This window comes from Platalea leucorodia (genome assembly GCF_965183815.1).
Source record: "Platalea leucorodia genome assembly, chromosome: Z".
NCBI lineage: Eukaryota > Metazoa > Chordata > Aves > Pelecaniformes > Threskiornithidae > Platalea > Platalea leucorodia.
The window spans coordinates 13,975,096-13,993,652 of NC_138858.1; the positions used below are offsets into that span (position 1 = coordinate 13,975,096).

General features: G+C 36.1%; 1 protein-coding gene across 1 annotated transcript in view; it reads left to right on the forward strand.

Moving 5' to 3' along the window:
• Positions 1–18,557, forward strand: part of SPEF2 (sperm flagellar 2) — a gene marked incomplete at both ends in the record, with an annotated part of 85,554 nt that overhangs the window by 40,728 nt on the left and 26,269 nt on the right. Inside the window, 7 exons of the mRNA XM_082335385.1 lie at positions 2,104–2,241; positions 4,733–4,893; positions 5,741–5,924; positions 6,732–6,897; positions 9,635–9,757; positions 12,587–12,725; positions 14,059–14,288. Of these exons, the coding sequence (XP_082191511.1) occupies positions 2,104–2,241; positions 4,733–4,893; positions 5,741–5,924; positions 6,732–6,897; positions 9,635–9,757; positions 12,587–12,725; positions 14,059–14,288 (1,141 nt within the window). The remainder of the gene's footprint in view (positions 1–2,103; positions 2,242–4,732; positions 4,894–5,740; positions 5,925–6,731; positions 6,898–9,634; positions 9,758–12,586; positions 12,726–14,058; positions 14,289–18,557) is intronic.

The following is an 18,557-nucleotide window of genomic DNA, read 5'->3' on the forward strand; positions in this document are numbered from 1 at the left end:
GGTGGCTTCTGTGAGAAAACATCAGGGGCTGCCCCTATGTCGAACCAAGCCAATGCCAGCCAGCTCCAAGACGGACCTGCTGCTGGCCAAAGCTGAGCCAATCAGTGATGGTGGTGGTGCCTCTGTGGTAGCAGATTTAAGAAATGTAAAAAATGCTGCATGGCAGCTCTGAGAGAAGAGTGAGAAAAAGTGAGAGAAACAACTCTGCAGTCACCAAGGTCAGTAAAGAAGGAGGAGGTGCTCCAGGTGCCACAGCAGAGATTCCTCTGCAGCCTGTGGAGAAGACCATGGTGATGCAGGCTGTTCTGCTGCAGCCCATGGAGGACCCCACACTGGAGCAGGTGGACGTGCCCTGAAGGGAGCAGCAGCCTGTGGAGAGCAGGGTCCTGGCAGGAACTGTGGCTCGTAGAGTGGAGCCCACGCAGGCGTAGGTGTTCTGGCAGGACCTGTGACCCATGGGGGACCCACACTGGAGCAGTACAATCCTGAAGGACTGCACACGTAGAAAGGACCCACGCTGGAGCAGTTCTTGAAGAACTGCAGCCCATGGGAAGGACCCACGTTGGAGAACTTCATTAAGGACTGTATCCCAGGAGAGGGACCCCACTCTGGAGCAGGGGAAGAGTGTGAGGAGGAAGGATTGGCAGAGACAGCATATAATGAACTCACTGCAACCCCTCATTTCCCATCCTCCCTGCACCACTTGAGGGGGAGGAGGTAGAAGAGTCAGGAGCGAAGTTGAGCCTGGGAAGAAGAAGGGGTGGGGAAAAGGTGGTTTTAGTTTTGTTCTATTTCTTACTATTCTGCTGTTATTAATTGGCAATAAATTAAATTAATTTCCCCAAGGCAAGTCCATTTTGCATGTGACAGGAATGGGTGAGTGACCTCCCTATCACTAGCTTGACCCACGAGCTTTTCCATCATATTTTCTCCCCCTGTCCTATGAGGAGGGGGAATAATAGAGCAGCTTGGTGGACACCTGGCAGCCAGCCAAGGTCAACCCACCACTGTAAAACAGGTAAGTTTTATGCTTGTATCTTTTTTATTCAGTAGCATATCCTTATGTGTATATCCTACAATGTGGACAACCATGAATATCTGATAGCCTTCACCTTGGCTACCTTCTATCTGTGCCATCACTGACATGTTAGGTAACCCAAGGACTACTCATTTGTCAGCTTCCCTGTGGCTTTTGTCCAACAGAGGACAACTCTATTTGTTGAAGTCTCTGGACAGGAGTAGAGAAACAGGATCTGACATACTAGGCTGAGCCCAAGACCTGGTGAATATGGAATCACTCATCGCCTGAAGCCTAAGCTCCTCATTGCAGGGCTAGTAGTCTGGAACACCTTTTCTCTTTGTCCCGAAAAAGGTCAGGTGGGGTAGAACTGCTTGGAGCCCAAGAGACAGCTCATCTTAGCCTACCTTAGCACTGCATTTAATGGCACTCTTCCCATCACTTCTTATTACATAGAGGTCTGTCACACTATTTCCATGCAGAGACGGCAATGGGGAAGAGAGAATTTGCATGCATGTTGTATGCTTAGTAGGTCTTGAGCGCTGTCAGTGAGCCACATAGTGCTGCTATTAGATATAGTCACTAATTGAAGAGCCCTTAGTTATAAAGAACATTAAAGAAAAATGTCATGGAGCTATCCAAATTTGAATACTTGGACTCTGACATAATTTTCTCAGAATTTTTCATATTGCACATCCCCTTAGAGTATTCTTATAGGTGTATTAGTTAGCAAACCATTCAAGTGGAAAGTTGTTGGTGCAGTTGGGAGCTTAGCTATTCATTTTCTTATGTCTTTGTCTATCTTAGATAGGTCTTGTCTGTCTGAGGAAAGAAAGGCAGCCTACACATTCATCTCATACCTCTGTATTCTTCTCTCTGATGCATTCATAAAGCTACTTCCTGTCAGCTCTCTGTAAGCACATGACTTGTTGACCAGGCTTTGACATTTATAACAATAAAGAAAAAGCCCCAAATAGGCAGATGCCCTATGCACAGGCAAAAAGTATAATTTTTAATAATAAATATAAAAAAGGTATTTAAGTTTTCTTTCATGGTTATTTCTTATATTTGATTTTGTGTTTTAGGACCTAAGAGATCTTCTCTGGGATATCTGTGATAACAGAAGGGAAGAAGCAGAGCAGGAACGTATTGATATCATGAATGATGGCTGGTTACCAGATCATAGGGGGATTGCAATGAACCATTTCTTTTCACTTATGCAGGTATGGATCTCCTATGGAGTCTGCAATAGAAGGGGACAATAAATTAGATTTGGAGGACAGTAAGCCTCAGAGGAATTTCATATGGTTGGCTCCAAATAAGTGAGAGATTGAAAATTAGATAAGCAAATGTTCATGCCTCTTCTGAATTTATCTAGAAAGTTAAGAGACAAAAAGTAGATGACATTCCATACATTTAACTGTTTGGCAGGCAGAAAGGGTTAAGAAAAATACCATTGTTATTGTCCAACCCCCCAAACTTTCACTCTGTAGTGTATAGTGCTACTTTTTGCAATTTTATCAGTCCAGTGAATCATCTGAGTTTTGTAACAGAAATGTTGCAGCTGTTTATCCTTCTGTGATCATATTGACATCTGCTCTTAATTTACAAATTACATAATTCACTGCTGTTGTAGACCCACTTGCTGTTAAGGTTGTCCTCTATGTCCCATATCACAAAATTATTTCAGTTGCAACTTCACCAAGGTGGCTTGAAATTTTACCTGCAGACTGAAAAAAAAATTGCAAGGAATGTTTTTGAGAATGTGATGTCATTTGTTGCTTTTGAGAAAATCCATTCAAATATGACCCAGCTTTTACATTTCTAACTTTAAAGCTTTCAAGAGACCATCTTCAATTAGTTGGCTCTCCCCTCCGCCACATTAAGCCTTTCCTGTCATTCAGCCTGACCATTAATTACTTCAGTTCCTGAAGTAAAGTAAGATTTCCCTGTGACTGCTGTTCCAGGTACATAAATTTGGTCTAGGACTGGACTGGAATAGACTAGACTAGACTAGACAGGCTTTTCTGTAAACTGAGTGACGATTTTGTGAAAATTTTGGCAACTTTAAAGAAGACAATGAAAACAATGCTTTAAGCACATGCCATATGATGCTAATTTGGCTGAAAAATCAGGCCTAAGCAGCTTAGGGTGGGCTTCTTCCCTTTAATTCTCTGTGTTATTTTTACATGTTTAGTAAACAAGGGAACCACCCCCTCGTCTCATATGAGTGTTGTGGTAATTTAAGTAAAGTTTGTGAAGTAGTCAGGTGCTATAGTAAGGAAACTGCTAACTCTGTTTTCAAAGAGCCTAAATAATGCCCTAAACAAAGACTTAAGGCCACCGACTAAAGAGAGAGGTCAGAATATCAAATAACTGCTGACTAACTGAACTACATTCATCCTGTAATTAGGATATTTATAGGACTGAGTATTTAAAAAACGTATCTTGAATTATATGCATGAGGGAGCCGAATTAAATTAATATCGCTGAGCTTAAATCTTTTATTTTTCTCCTTTTATATTCATGTTTAGCTGTGCAGTCCTGATTATTTTCTAGCAGAATTTCATGGACACGTATGATGCAGTCCAGAGGAGATGCGCTATCAATCTAATTTGATCTGTCTTGTGTGGATATGCAGAATAGCCATTTAAAATCACAAATACATGTATTAACCATCTATTACCTTTTATTTTTCTAAAGAAAAATGCAAAGGAAACCATTTTTACTTTCTTTACTTAGTATGTACTTCCCAAAATAAACGAATTATTAATGCTAAAACTACAGAACTAAAAATATAATAACTATATCTTTATGTTATGTCTTTATTTGAGAAGCAGCCAAAAATAGGCTTCTTTGGTCTTGAGCTCTCCGTCTGTGGGTTTTTCTGTGGGAAGTTACATATATTCCCCAGGTGGCTCTGTTACTGTATAAACACATAGATTTATATAAATGCCGTTTATCAGATTTCTTTCCACCTTCTGTGTACACGTTGTTATACCAGAAGGTATTTTCTCCTTAAGTTATGGATAAGTGCTGGTTTACACCACAAAGGTTTTATCCTTTGTTTTGTGAATGTGGTTTTGTGCATTTTCCCATGAATATTTAGTACTGTTTTGTCAGTTAGAAACTAACACCATACTGTATCAATAAATCAAAACATGACAGGTGTTAAATGTTTTTTGAACCTTACTTGATTTCTTCCGAGATGATTCACACAAAAACATCTTCAAGACACTTAGGTGTGTAAAGTCTGTTGATCTTTTCGGTCCAGAAAAACTGTATGGCTTTTAAAATTTTCTACATCACTTAACCCTTTTTGTTTTATGCTGTTAAGGATTTTATTTCTTTTGAACAAAAAGATCCCTATAATTTGCTGGTACTAGTATACTTGCTACTATAGAAATACATATACACCAAAATATATTGTAATTAAATTTAATGCATTGAACATTATTTATTGTAAATAATTTTTCCTATTCTAACAACTAAGATTTTTATTAATCCTTAGAAATACCAGCGTGAAGACATTATAGATGCAAGTAGAAGTATGCATTGAAAACACTATAAATTTTCAAACAAATATGGTTGGTTGTTGCTCTCCCTCAAACTCTTAGGGTTTAGAATTGCTTCTGCTATCACTTATTTAAAAATGTAACAGAAATTTGTTCTGTCCTGTTTTGAATTGCAATCTTTCTGTCCTTTCTTCTTGAGGTTGAAGTGGATCGTTTCCAAGACACAAAGAGACTTCTTCATGACTATTATAGGGCAATGGAAGGAAAAATCCCAACAGATGACTGTCAAGATTTTACTAGAATCCCATTGTTAGATATTATTGATGTAGAGCAGAAAGAAGATCAAAACAAATCAACAAGGTAGAAACACATTATTGAATTACAGAAATATCAACAAATACAATGCACTGACAGCTTTGTGGGTGTATGTGGAAATATATGTGTGTCCTTTTCCAAAGGATGGAGAAATAAGAATTTTTAACTAGGGATTATAGTCAAATGATGAATCATCTTATAGGTTTAATTTATCCCTGTTTTTTTACTGATTTATCTGTATAATTTTCACTAATGCATCTCTGAATTATAAAACATTTTAAAAGCTACCTTAGAAAGAAATCTGCTATAGAAATGTTTCCTACTTCCCTCTGTGTTGCTGACAGTTTCCAGCACAATCCTCAATAACTAAGTTAAATATTATATGGAACATTAATAGATTTAATATTTGTACCAACAAACATAATTAAATGGGTTATGTAATGACAAATATAAATCAAAGCAGCCTACAAAGATGCACAGAACTGAATGTCATATTAAAAGGTAAGGAATATAATCAAATTTCATTATATCAAAAATTCTGTCAATAATGACACCTGCTTTTTTTAAATACTTACAGTTCATCTAGAAACTATCTGAGTAATAAGGCTGTGCTTCTAGCCCACGTGGAATATTTCAGCAGATCATGCAGTCATTTGACGTAGTGTTGTCCATCTATTATTATTCTTTAGCTTCTGTAGTTAAAGTAGATAGTTTCCTTGTAATCCACACATTTCACCACTTTTGGTCATAAGAAAAGTTCATCCCTTTTCTGTTGCCATGGCAAATTTTGAAAATAATGTTCTCATTCTCTTAGCATATTCTCCAGTGTATTTATAAATTAACACGTTTTATAATGAAGGGTGTGAATTATGCTGTATATTTTATTTTTAAGGATTCCTCTAGTTTCTTGGAAACTGCCTTCACCAGAAATAAATATTACCAAGTCAAAAATCAAGACAACTCTACAGAAGAGTGCTAAGGATGAGAATTCTGAAAATGGAGTGGCCACTTTTGGGAAAGATGAAAATCTTATTACTGATACATGGCAAGCAGCAGTAATAGCAGTATCAAATATGGTAAGGAATGTTTTATTTACTTAAACATTTCTGGATCGGCCAGTCAAAGCCTTCCATTCAGTAGGCAGCCTAAACACACAGCCTTCGCACTGTGTGTCTCAATTTCATGCCTCTTGCTCTACCACTGATATTGCCATTGAATATGTTTGTGTTTCTATGAGGAAAATGTTGGAAGCTGTGTATTATCAGCACCTCTGTATTTATAACTGACCCTTTCATTCCATTACCGAAAGAAATACTTTGAATGTTGACTCTATATATCTACTTCTTCTATGATAAACTCTCCCCTTATCCCTCAATAAAAGTGTGAGAAGAGGGATAAGATTTATCCTGTGATGCAATGGTTGCTCAAACCTTTCACAACTTCAAAAGCTATGGTTACATTCTTTTTTTATACATAGCTAAAAATAAATTAGGTGGGCTTTTCAAATGTTTGGTTTCTAGGTTCGCTTTTTATTTTCTCTTTGATCATTTAAAAAGAAACTAATTTCTGCACCCTTACAGTGTAACTTTAGTCTTGCTTTGCATACTGTTGATTCTTACATCTCTGACTTTTTCCTAAAGTACAGATAATGGGTTAGAATTAAAGAATTAAAACCACTATCTCTCTGTCTTGCATTTGTGCTGTAGAATTTTATTTTTGATAAATAATCAAAATGTATTCAATTTAATTAGTTAAAATATCTCCTTTGTTTTGTTTATGTGTGTATTTCTCAGCAAGTACTTTCAGCAAGTATAGGCTATTTAAAACAGTAGTTCCACAGTGTTGATACTATGTACTTTACTATGTGTGACTATGGTGTCAAGGTAACAGCTGAAATACAGTCTAAAGAAATGGAGGAAGAAAAAGAACGTCAGCAGCTAGAACTGAAAGAAGATCTGCAATCTTCACAGACCCTGTCAGACAAAGCTACTGGGAAAGATGCCAAAGATGCCAAAAAGCTTTCTCCCAAATCAGCTACTAAAAAGAAAGGTATTTGAATTGCAGACTTCATTTTAACAGTACTTGAAATTACTGAACTGTAAATATGTCAGTAATACAGAAAAGAGTAAACCAAGACATTTAATTTGGATTTAATTTCTCTTTTGAAATGTCAAATGTGACATATCAATGTGCAAAGCTGTTAGTGATAAAGGAGTGCAGAGGCTTTTGAATGGCAATTGCATTTATTTAATCATATGGGTCGTTGCCGTGGTTTGACCCCACATTAGGCACCAAAAAGGACTGTCATGGTTTAACCTCAGCCGGCAACTAAGCATCACACAGCCACTCGCTCACTCCCCCGCAGTGGAATGGGGGAGAGAATCACAAGGGTAAAATGGTCATATGGTCTGGAACAGCCCTTTGGTCAGTTGGGGGTCAGCTGTCCTGGCTGTGTCCCTTCCCAACTTCTTGTGCTCCCCCAGCCTGCTCGCTGGTGGGGTGGAGTGAGGAGCAGAAAAGGCCTTGACTCTGTGTAAGCACTGCTCAGCAATAACAAAAACATCCCTGTGTTATCAACACTGTTTTCCACACAAATCCAAAGCATAGGCCCTATGCTAGCTGCTATGAAGAAAACTAACTCTATTGCACCCCAAACCAGCACAGCTGTTGTTATTATTATGTAGGAATAAATATTCTAAATAGAACCTAGAAAGTAAATATTAATCTTTTTCCATGTGCTGTTTTGGAATTGAATAGTTAGAACTAGTTTATCAAATCAAATAAAATTCCATTAAATTCTGCCTACTTTCCAGCCATAAGTCAAAATATTTCAAATATTAAAATAAAAGTACTGGAATAGAATGGATAAATTATCCAATACCCCAAGATGTTTTGGAATGAATTTATCAGCCATATAGTAGCACAGATCTATCAAGGTCCATCATTTTTGTATATAACTGTAATATGGTGTAAATAAAGAACATAAAATCTAATGGCATTTGTAGTACTAAAAAAAAAGAAGGCTCCCATTGAGGTCGATCTTGCTCATAGGCCTGGCGAGAATCTGTCCAACCAGGTGAGAATACAAAATTTATTTGCAAAAGAGAAACAGACTTAAAAAACCCCTATCTCTTTAGCCTAGCAATTCAGGCAGTCTGCTGGAAGTAATCCTGGCATGCGATGTTCTTCATACAATTTTTCATAAATAATTCCTTGAGCAGGTAGCAGTTTAAGTAACTTCCACTTCTTTCTGCAAAATGTCATAGCTCCAGTAGGAAGCAAGGCTAGTAGCTTAAACCTTGTATCTTTCGCAAAGACATTCTACATAGAGCGAGAGGGGCTCAAGCCCTGCAGGCGTGAGGGTAGCCTGAAATTCAGGTACTTCATTTCCAAGTGAGAAAGCTGTAACTGCAGAGTTATTACGCATAAAGTGGTCGACTTTTTTTCTTTGACAGACATTTTATTTGCACTGTACTCAGTGCTCGCTCTCTGGTTGATTCTGCTCATAGTACAGTGCATAAGTATAGCCCTGCAAATACTTAGCCACATGAATACCTAATTTGTGGGCCCCAGGGAGCCTTAGGTGTGTGCTTAGCATCTCAATCCAGCCAAGAGAGTAGCAGATTTTCAGATTTCTAGAAAAGCTTTGCGATAAAAAATCAGCAGCTATCACCTATTGTATGCTAAGTGGCTAGGTTGGGGTTTGTGGATTGCTTCTTGGAACTAAATTTTTGTTCAGACCTTGTACTAGATGACTTACCTGAAATCACAAAACTATAAAGTGACAGAACTGCAACCAGGACTCAGCTGTGCATTCCTCATGGTAGAAGATGAAATATCAACTGACGTATCTGTAACTGAAGAATTCCCTAGGATAGAGCTATAGGCTAGTAACTGAGTGATAAAACTTATCACATGTAATTTTATCACTACTAGATTTGATTATTTGCTTTATGTTGACCTTATGTATGATGCAGATGTCGTTATGTTTATCTGTAACAGCTCCATCTGCTCTTCTTCTAGGACAAAGCAGTTACAAATATTTTAATATTTTTGTGTAATAGTCAAAGTGGTGTGACTGCAGAATTTCATGCAATCTTTAAAAACATGATAAAAAATCTTTACAATATCTGTTCATAGACATGTAAGTTAAAACAAGCTGCAAAAGCAGCTAACAGAATGGTTTAAAAAGGCATGAAATAACATACCTCTTTTTTTTTTCTTCCGACATATTATGATTTTTTTTAAAATAGCATTATTGTTCTTTTCACTGCTTTGATGGTAACCAATGATATTTACTAACATAGCATTTTTACTACACTTTGCTAAACTTGAATTTGCTCCAGAAGGAACAGCTATCATTCAAAAGAGGTTTATTTATGTGCTGGTTGTGATAAATTGGTAGATTTTAGGGTCAAAGAGGACATTTTGACCATCTAGGATCACAACAGAGGCACACATACTCAGTCATGATTTTCCATTCAGAAATACATTTTATGGTGTTATTTAACCGATTTTAATACAGTTGTACATGCTGAGTAATTTTATGCGGTGTTAATCTTAGCATGTCTTGCAGATGTAAATCACACTTGAAGAAATCTAAATATGTTATGTTGACACAAGACACCTGAATAACCACCTTTGTATTCTCATAAATGGTAACATCAAGTAAGGTGGAAAGTGCCATTTTTCATTTAAAAAATGTGCTGTCTCGTGGGTGCCTGTGTATGGATACACAAACTTACCAGCAAAGTCCAAAGACTGTGAGAGGTCTATTTTTCTGCAGGACCACCTTCTACTGCATCTGTGGTTGAAGTCAGTCCAGTTCCTATAAACCCAGAAGAATTAAAGAAACAAGAACTGACACTTAAAATAAAGCAAGAATATTTCAGTGCCTTGAAACATGAGGGTATGTTACTATTTGGTTATTTATATTGGGGGGTGATTGTTATTCCTAATTTAGGTAGTGTAATAGTCAAAACTTGCCAGAAACTCTAGGGAAAATGGATGGATAAGTAAGGAAAAGAAGGGGAGAGAAAGGAGTGTCTGGAGAAATCAGGAATTTTTATAGGGTGGTAGTCATCACTGATTTTGTGGTAAATATATTTAAAATAGAAATGTGTTTTTCATTCTTCTTTTTATTCTCTTCTGTTTCATTTTGTTTGATTTCATTTTCCAAGACTAAGCAAGTATTTATCATGAGAGAATAAGTTTCACATAGGTGGTTAGCCACTGTTCAGTATTCAATTGAATTGAATTCAGTATTTGAAATGTTTTGATCTGGGAAAGAATTTGTTGGCAATTATATATTTCATTGATGCTTTTCTCTCTGATTCCCTCCTCCTCAAGCTGCATGGAATTCACGCAGCAAGACAGAGATTTTGTTTATTCTTCCAAACTCCTTTCCAGACAGACCCTTCCAAAAACTATGCATTGTTCAGTCATTCTGTTTCTTTGTCTGTCTTACCCAATAACTTCCAAGACAACTGGTCAATTTCAGCCAGAAGTAGATGTCTGAAAAACAGATGTCCCAAACTGAGAACGGGTTGAAATTTTTTTTGAAGATGGGCTTAGACTAGCATAAAAAGACCTCTTTCTCATTAAAGGGAAGATAGAATCCAGCTGTTAGAGATTCTGTTTGGCAACAGTTGGCAAGCCCATCATCATGTATGTTACCTCCTTGGCAGGCTAACTTTTGCGTACTATTTATTATGAAAAGTAGAGGGCAAACAGCAGTTAATGAACAAAACACAAATTCACAAGGCTTGTTTAGGTCCACACCAGACCAAATGCTTGTACATCTACTACTTTCAACATAGTTTAATCCAAAAACATTTTAGGAATAAATATTCTAAGATTTTGGGATAATGAGGAGGTGAATGGTAGTATCTTTGAAGATCTTTGTAGTATGAAGACGAATTTTAGTGATTCATTGACATGTTTTGTTTTCTTGAGGTTGCTTCATTTTCATCTTATATTTAACAAAAAAGCCAAGATAACAATCTAGAGGAAGAATAAACATATTAAGCTATATTTCAGAATTTCAGAGGCACATAGCTGGTACATTTGAGGAACATAGTTTCACTTGCAGCTATGGTAACTGCATGCTTGTGCAAAACCAAAAGGTTATACAGATACATAGGGACTAGCAAAGTCACTAGTTGTGGACAGTTGCTAATTTTTTAATGTTGATTTCATATTCCGTTTCTCTGTTGCATCAATGTGCCTTGCCTTTTACTCTGCTACTGCTAAGAAAGTAGCTTTATCAGTGGACTGTGCAGTACCTGCATGTGAAAATGCAGGGAGACAAAAATTGTCATACACTTATCTTTGTAGCATACTGATAGCAGCTACTCAAAGAAAAAGCAGAGAAGTCACAAATAAGGCAGCCTTAAACTATATTAAAGACAGGTGACTAGACAGGCACAAAGCATCCTCTAAGGTACTTTCAGTTGCTTGGAATGTTTATTCTTATGCCTTTGCCATCAAGTAAAATAACCCTCTGTGAGACCCAAATCCGTTCTATGTTTAAAATTTTGAATGTCAAATCTTTCTTGCTCAAAACAGAAAGTGTGCAGAGTTGCATTCTACTGTGACTGAAAAATAACATCAAAAGGACATGCCTTATATTTTTCAGGGTCCATCTTTCTATATTGGTTGCCTAAAGAAAGTTTCAGCCCCGAACCTAAGTATTTTGACAACTTAGTAGCATGTAGAATAAGGATTATAATGTAAATAATTTTACAGTCTTCAACTTTGAAGTCACTGTACAATTACTATATAATATTAATTGTTTAGAAGATTCTGCAGTACAGAAGGTTAAATATGAAGAAAAATCAAGCTGAATACTGAATTTGCCTTCAGGATTGAAAATAATCTCTAGCTACTGGTCCTCTTTCTTACTCTTCTTTTGTAAGGCTTTGAATGTCTTTCAGTGCCTGTTCCATGGTCTCTCAATATGTTACCTTAGCTGTCTTTTCATCCAGTTGGCATCCTTTTCACTTTGGACATTGCTGACTTGTTCCCATTTCTTGTCCTTTTAGCTCCTTTTTTTTAAGTATTAGCCTCTCAATGAGAGACTGATTATTTTTTTTTCTCAGTTCTTCCATTCTGAAATCTACAAATCATTAAATTCTCAATGTTTTTAAAAGTTTCATGTAAATACTCTGTGCATAATTTTGGTAGAGGTGAATTATTTTCTTCGTGCTCACTAACCAAAACTCTTTTCTCATGCAACCTGAGTTTTAGGGTATAAAATAGTCATGTAGGAAGCTTGGAGCAAAACCAGTGAGGTTAATTTTAAAGGGCTGGAGGTTAGAAACAGAAAAGCAAACTTTTATTGTGATTGACATATATAATCATTTAGATGTGTTTTCTTTAAAATTTGTCCATAACACGGTACTCACACTTGCATCATTAAGCTTCTAGGTCTGTTGCTGTATTGTGCTAACTTAGTTCAATATCACTACCTACTTAAACATCCCCAGCACCTCTATATTAGTTTTATTAAGATATTTGTTACATTGTGAATTCTGATGCTTATAGAAGACACACTTTTGTAAAATACATGGCGCAATAGGGGTGATTCTGAATAATAATTTGTTCAAGAATATAAGAAATTAAAAAAAAAAATTACTGCCAAAAAACAGGCTAACATGTTAAACTTAAGGTGCTTAAGACTGTGACTTTTCCTCAAATTTTATAAATATTAATTACTATGACATTACTGTTTAAACAGAGGTAGCTGCAAAATCTCGACTAGAACTTATAAAAGAAAAAGCTTTAGCATTTGTTGAAGAGCTAACAATGAAAACAGAAGAGGCTTATAAAGATATGGAAAAGTGGCTTGGATCCAGATTCTTGGCAGAAATGTCCAGGTAATATAAATCCAATTTTAAACAGGAACCTTTTTTTCAAACTAGACTATGCTAGTAAAGATAGTTACTTATATAGAAGCAAATAATTTGAAAAAAAAAATGTGGAAAATAATAATTTCATTTAATTAACTGGAATTTAATTTTATCTTAAATACCTGAATGGTAATAATTCATTTCTTGGATGATTAGAAGGTTCTACTGGCAGCAGTAGAGGTAATTATCAGTTCTGCTTTTTTGTAGACTACAGATTTAGCAGATTTATGAGCATCAGCACACAACCATTATTGCATTTAGTAGAAGCCTCTATATCATTTCAGTGGCTTCTGTCACTTTGGATTGTGAGGTTGTTTTCTTTCCTGTGCTTTACACATACTGGAAAATTCGCCTACTGTTATTACCACCGTGTATAACATTTCTCAAAATTATTTCAAGGTCCATTAAAAAAAAAAAGTTCTTCCTTGCAATTTTTCTGTCCTAGTAAATAAAATGTGCTTGGGACGAGTCTATGATACTTAGGCCCTCTGGCCTAGAATGGCCTATGTCCATATCATTAAAGGATTTTACTCTCCAAAAGAAAGGGGTCACTTTGCCTTTTGAAAAATGTTTCTGGCCCGTACTAACTTTTGAAGCATACCTGGGGCAGTGCTAGCTGATCCATGTCAGGGCAAGCCCAAGACAAGAGACATGAATGTAGGATGTGAAGGCTCTAACAGGCGATAGCTCAAAGAGGCTGAGCCTCTGCCTTCCAGCCAGTTTTATTTGCTCTCCTGACAACAAGCGCTACCAAAGACACAATATTTACAGAACATCATGTCCTTTAACCTGACGCCCCAGGTCAAACCTATGTCTACTGAACGTTATTGACAGCTGACGTCTTTCCTTGTATAAATTGTGCTTATTACACTTGAAACAGGAGTTCATATGCCCCTCCACAATGCTACTCTAGACTAAAGTGCTTTGTACATCTAGGATTTAGGGGCAGAGCAGAAGACAAGGCATTGAAAAAGGCTAAAGGATGGTTACAGATGGAACATGTATGCTCCACCCTTATAAAATTTATGGAATAAAGAAAGTCTTATCCTTTCATATTTTTCCATCAGGTCTCTTCTGTGGCTTAGATCTGTCTTTATATATACCACAGTCAAAAGATTTCTTGCTGCCAGAGGAGGAGTACACGTCATAACGATTTTGCTGAGTGCAGAATTCACATAAAGGACTTGTAATTCTTACCTCAGGAAAGCTCTCAAAGTATAAACACATTCAAATTTGAACCTAAGTTATTAACATTGTGTATTAAAAGTACTCATTGTTTTCTGCATTTACACTTTCACAGTGTTGAAAAGCTAGTTGAGGTTGCACGACATCATATTGAGAGTTCTAGCAAAATCCAATATGAAATTACTTTAGAAGAAACAGATTTCTTCATCAGCAGTGATGTAAAAGTGATTCCTGACCCTGTTCCTTCACCTCACGTTCCACACATAGAGACCTCTAGAAGCGGTACTCTAACTATTTCACAACTTACTACACTTCATAAGCAGTTTCTACAAGTGGCACCTAAAGGTAAGAAAAATTTTTCCTTTTCACTCCTGAAGGACTGTTAGTTAGCTACTTAAAGTTACTGCTGGGAGCTAGTAAACATTAGTAACCTATATTGTTAAAGATCATACTACAATTAAAGATCCTGCTACATGTAAAAGTAAAGTCATAGTGCAGAATATTGAAAATATGAAATACCAGACCACTTGAAAGCTTTTAATGTCTTTTCTATGGGCTTTATATCCTCAAGACCGTGTACTTAATATTCCTCTAACAGGTGTCTCAGTAATGTGTTTTTAAGAGTGGTGCGGATCACGCTTACTTTGCTTAAAGATGCAAGTCTTTAACTTGTTTATGAATTCATTAGCTCAGTGAACACTGAAGCTGTATTATTTTAAAACACATTTTTAAAGAAATCAGTATTTTCATGAAACTGTTATATATGATCTATTGTAACTATTAACCATTATATACTTCAAGTCAATGTGTGCCAGTTGTTTCGGGTGATGCATTGCAAGTGTTAACTCGATATGTATTTTTTTCCTTCATACATGCATTTATTGTGTGCCTACCCTCTAATTATGGGAGCCTTAGGCTTAGGATGCTTGAAAAGACTTTCTTGCAAAACTTCCTACTGCTGTATAAATGTTACAAAATAACTTAGGTAAGGCAGTTTTAAACTGAGATGGAAAGTAGATGAACACATATTTGCAGACGGTTTCATTACTACCAGTGTTCATTATTATAATTCTAATTTTAGTATGATTGCCACTAAGATGGTGAAATACAAGGTGTAAACATGTACTTACAATTTTGTATCCAACTCTTCCAATGTAATAAGGCCACAAAGGCACAATGAAGTTGAATTTAATTCTTTATTCAGAAATGCTTTTCATGTGTATTTATGGAGAAATTCCAATTACCTTTTGAGTATGAACCCATTTTAGGCAGAAAGATGTTTACAGTTTTCCTTTAGAGAGCTGCATATCATCGTATCTATAGTGTAGGAGCATGGGTGTGTGTGTAAGCTTTCCATACTCTTCTACAGAGATTAATTTAGCAGATAGTATTCCTTGTATAATGCCGTGTGAAACTAAAAATCTGTACATTTGTGATCATTACATAGTGCCATGGAGGTGAAAAACAGATACCAGTTTGACCGATCATTCCACTGAAAAGGTTTTCTTCTGGTTTTGAATCATTTATTTATTAAGATAGTTAAAACAAAAAAAAAATTGTCTAATACAAACTCCAATATTCTTGAAATGTTTAAGACAGAACAACTATTTTCCTTGTATGTTTGTAATAATTAGCAAGAAGACAAATTAAATCTTTATCTTTCTACAATATTGTTCTTTTGATAATATATTCGCTGAAATGACCCAAGATGACTTGCACGGCATTATTTTAGACAATAATTCCTTACCATTGTCCCAGAGAACATGCAACAGCATTCTTTCACTGTCTGGTGACTATTAAGTTAAGATATTTACCTTTTTGGATAGCTGAACTAGGATGGGAAGCACAAGATGTGCAAGTCATCTTTAAAATATTTCCTCTCATTTTTTTACACACTTTAAGACTGCATAAATCGCATCCCAGGTTTTCTAAGGCAACCACTTCCCTTGATTATAGACACTCCACAGGAAGAGTTAAATCCTTCCTCTCCTAAAACATCAGGAAAATTTTTCGCATCCTTCTGTCTCCCCTTGTTCAGCAGAATGCTCCACAGAAAATACATGCCTCCTTAGTAGTTAGTCTCTGACTGAACAAAAGGGGGAAAAACACTAAAGCACCCAGCACACTGGCAGTAAAACTGTTGGACAGCAGCTCTAAAGGAGATACAAAAAAGTAATAAACTAATCCCTGTCTTGGAGAACCTCTAAACAGATTTAGATTTGCTGCCAAACATCTTAGTCTTCTAATTCTTACTCACCTGAGCAGTCTGAGCATTCATAATGGAAACCCACAGAAATGAGCAAGTCTAAATAAGTCTACCAATCTTCTGTACTATGGAAACAGAAAAATTCCTAAAGTTGTTCTGAAAATGGAATATTAGGCTTATTTTCTATACCACTATGGAGATTACATGAAGAATTTTGCTTAGAAATCCAAGCAAAACAGAGAGTAACAAAGGAGGTATTATTATGTTGGAAGAAATAAACATATAAACAGTTTTCTCACAGGATATTTGCTAAATGTCAAAAGGATGTCTTTTCAAGATATGTTTAACAAATTGCCAAAATGAAAGGAAAAACTGAGACTGCCAACATACCTGATTTTTTTTTGGTATTTACAAAAGAAATCTTATAAAAATTGTAAACAGTTTTGTATCTCCTAGGAATTTGAAGTATTAAAGAACAGCCGATTCATCACAGACAACTTTATTCTATCCTGCACACTTGGTTCTCCATGGAAGCGTATTAGTCACCATTCTAAGCGCCGATGGACAAAAAATACAGTCTATGCTGGACCTTCCTACCTACTGATACAGTCTTTCATTTAATAAGGAAATACTTAAACTATTATTTTTTTACTATTCCAAGTGCCATTGCCCAAACTCAAGGTCGCTCTGCAGTATTTGTTAATTTCACTAACTACTTTGATCAATTTGTTAACAGTGCTTTAATATATTGCCTCAGGAATGTGCTGCTGTTTATAGGAAGAATAACTGTGGCAGGTCTTAAATGGAGCTACTAACACTCACTTTTTTTTCTTTTCTCTTCTACAGTCTCTTTGGATGTGTTCTGTTCTTATCAACAAAATTAAACTAACCATCTATTATATCTCATCCCCTCATGTCCAAAAAATGTTTATAATGCTTATTTATAAAACTACAAAATCGTCTGCTAAGATGTGAATCAGTAAAACATAGAGGACAGCCTATGACCAAATTGTATTGCTATTTCTTTTCAAATTGTAGACTTGTCAATTGAGTTTTACTGTGTTGCTAGATTTGGAACAGATCAGCATATTAAAGAGTGCATCTAGTTCAGCTGAAATTTTACCATTTTAATAGAATATTTTGTTGAGTGGAACTGTCAGAATTATATGCTGACCCTGAATAATGTCTATAGATTATGCTTTCTCTTCCCAAGGACGTTTGTAGAAACAATTCAAGAGCTTACAATAGTAATCCTCATGATCTGACTTTGATGTGATTAAAACGTGAAGTCCACATGTGAGCACAGAAATAAGTTCATCATCTCTAGCTTATCTTTTCTAAGACTATATTTCTTTTCAATGTGCTTTTTTAAAAACTTGGAAATAAGAAAGGTTAAGTTTGTAGACCGAGGAAGTATCTTTTACTAAACAAATGATATAGATAGAAAATGCCTAAACTTTTGGGATATAAGCCCTTAATCAGAGATTTAGAATAGATACAATGCCTCTCCCTACAGGTAATGGAAAATTTGGTAATTCTATTGACTTAGTTTTACTGCACGTCCTCTTATGTCTTTTACTAAATCATGTATGTTATTTAATTTCAGAAATCTATGACTGTTTGCCTATGGTGTTTGAAAATCTGTGTATCCAGTTACTTTTATGAAACATACTTAGCATGTTTGTATATGTTTCTGTGCATTTGAATATATATATCCAAGTATTAAGATTTCAATCAGCATGACAGAGGAACTCTTCTTTCTCATTGCATCTGTGCAGCAGCAAGCATACCTTACTCTGTGTTATTCTAAATTTAAAATCCCAATTCTTGCTAATTAGTGAAGATTGGACATATAACATAACAGAATCAGTAATAATTAGTGAATAAATGAAGTAATAAGCAGTATAAGTACAAGTAGTATAGGCTGGCTTCCTTTTGTATCCTTGTGTTCTTTCCATAGTACCACTGCAACAAATCCCACCTTTTCCCATGTTCCCACTTTCCTCCCACTAGTCCATCTTCTGTTCCTTTCCATGTCTGTTAGCCTCATTTAAAAAAAAAAAAACAAAACAAAACACAATGTTGTTTTTCTCTTATGTGAGCTTACCTACATGATTTGCTTGCACAGCTGTGGCCAGGATGTACTGGATGGTATGTGTGGTCTGGCACTGAGTTTAGGCTGGCTTGTGCCTCTTGGCCACACAGTGGATAAAAGCTGGTCGTCTTCCCCTGCTTTTTCCTCAGTGGGAGTGTTATGAGGATCTTTCTCCTGTACCCTGGAACAAATTTCTGAAATAAATTTGTAGGACCTTCATAATTCCACCCTACTGACAAACTTGGTTCAAACTGGCCATTCTAAAATTAGCAGTGAGGGAGAACTGGCAGACAAACTGATGTAGATATATATA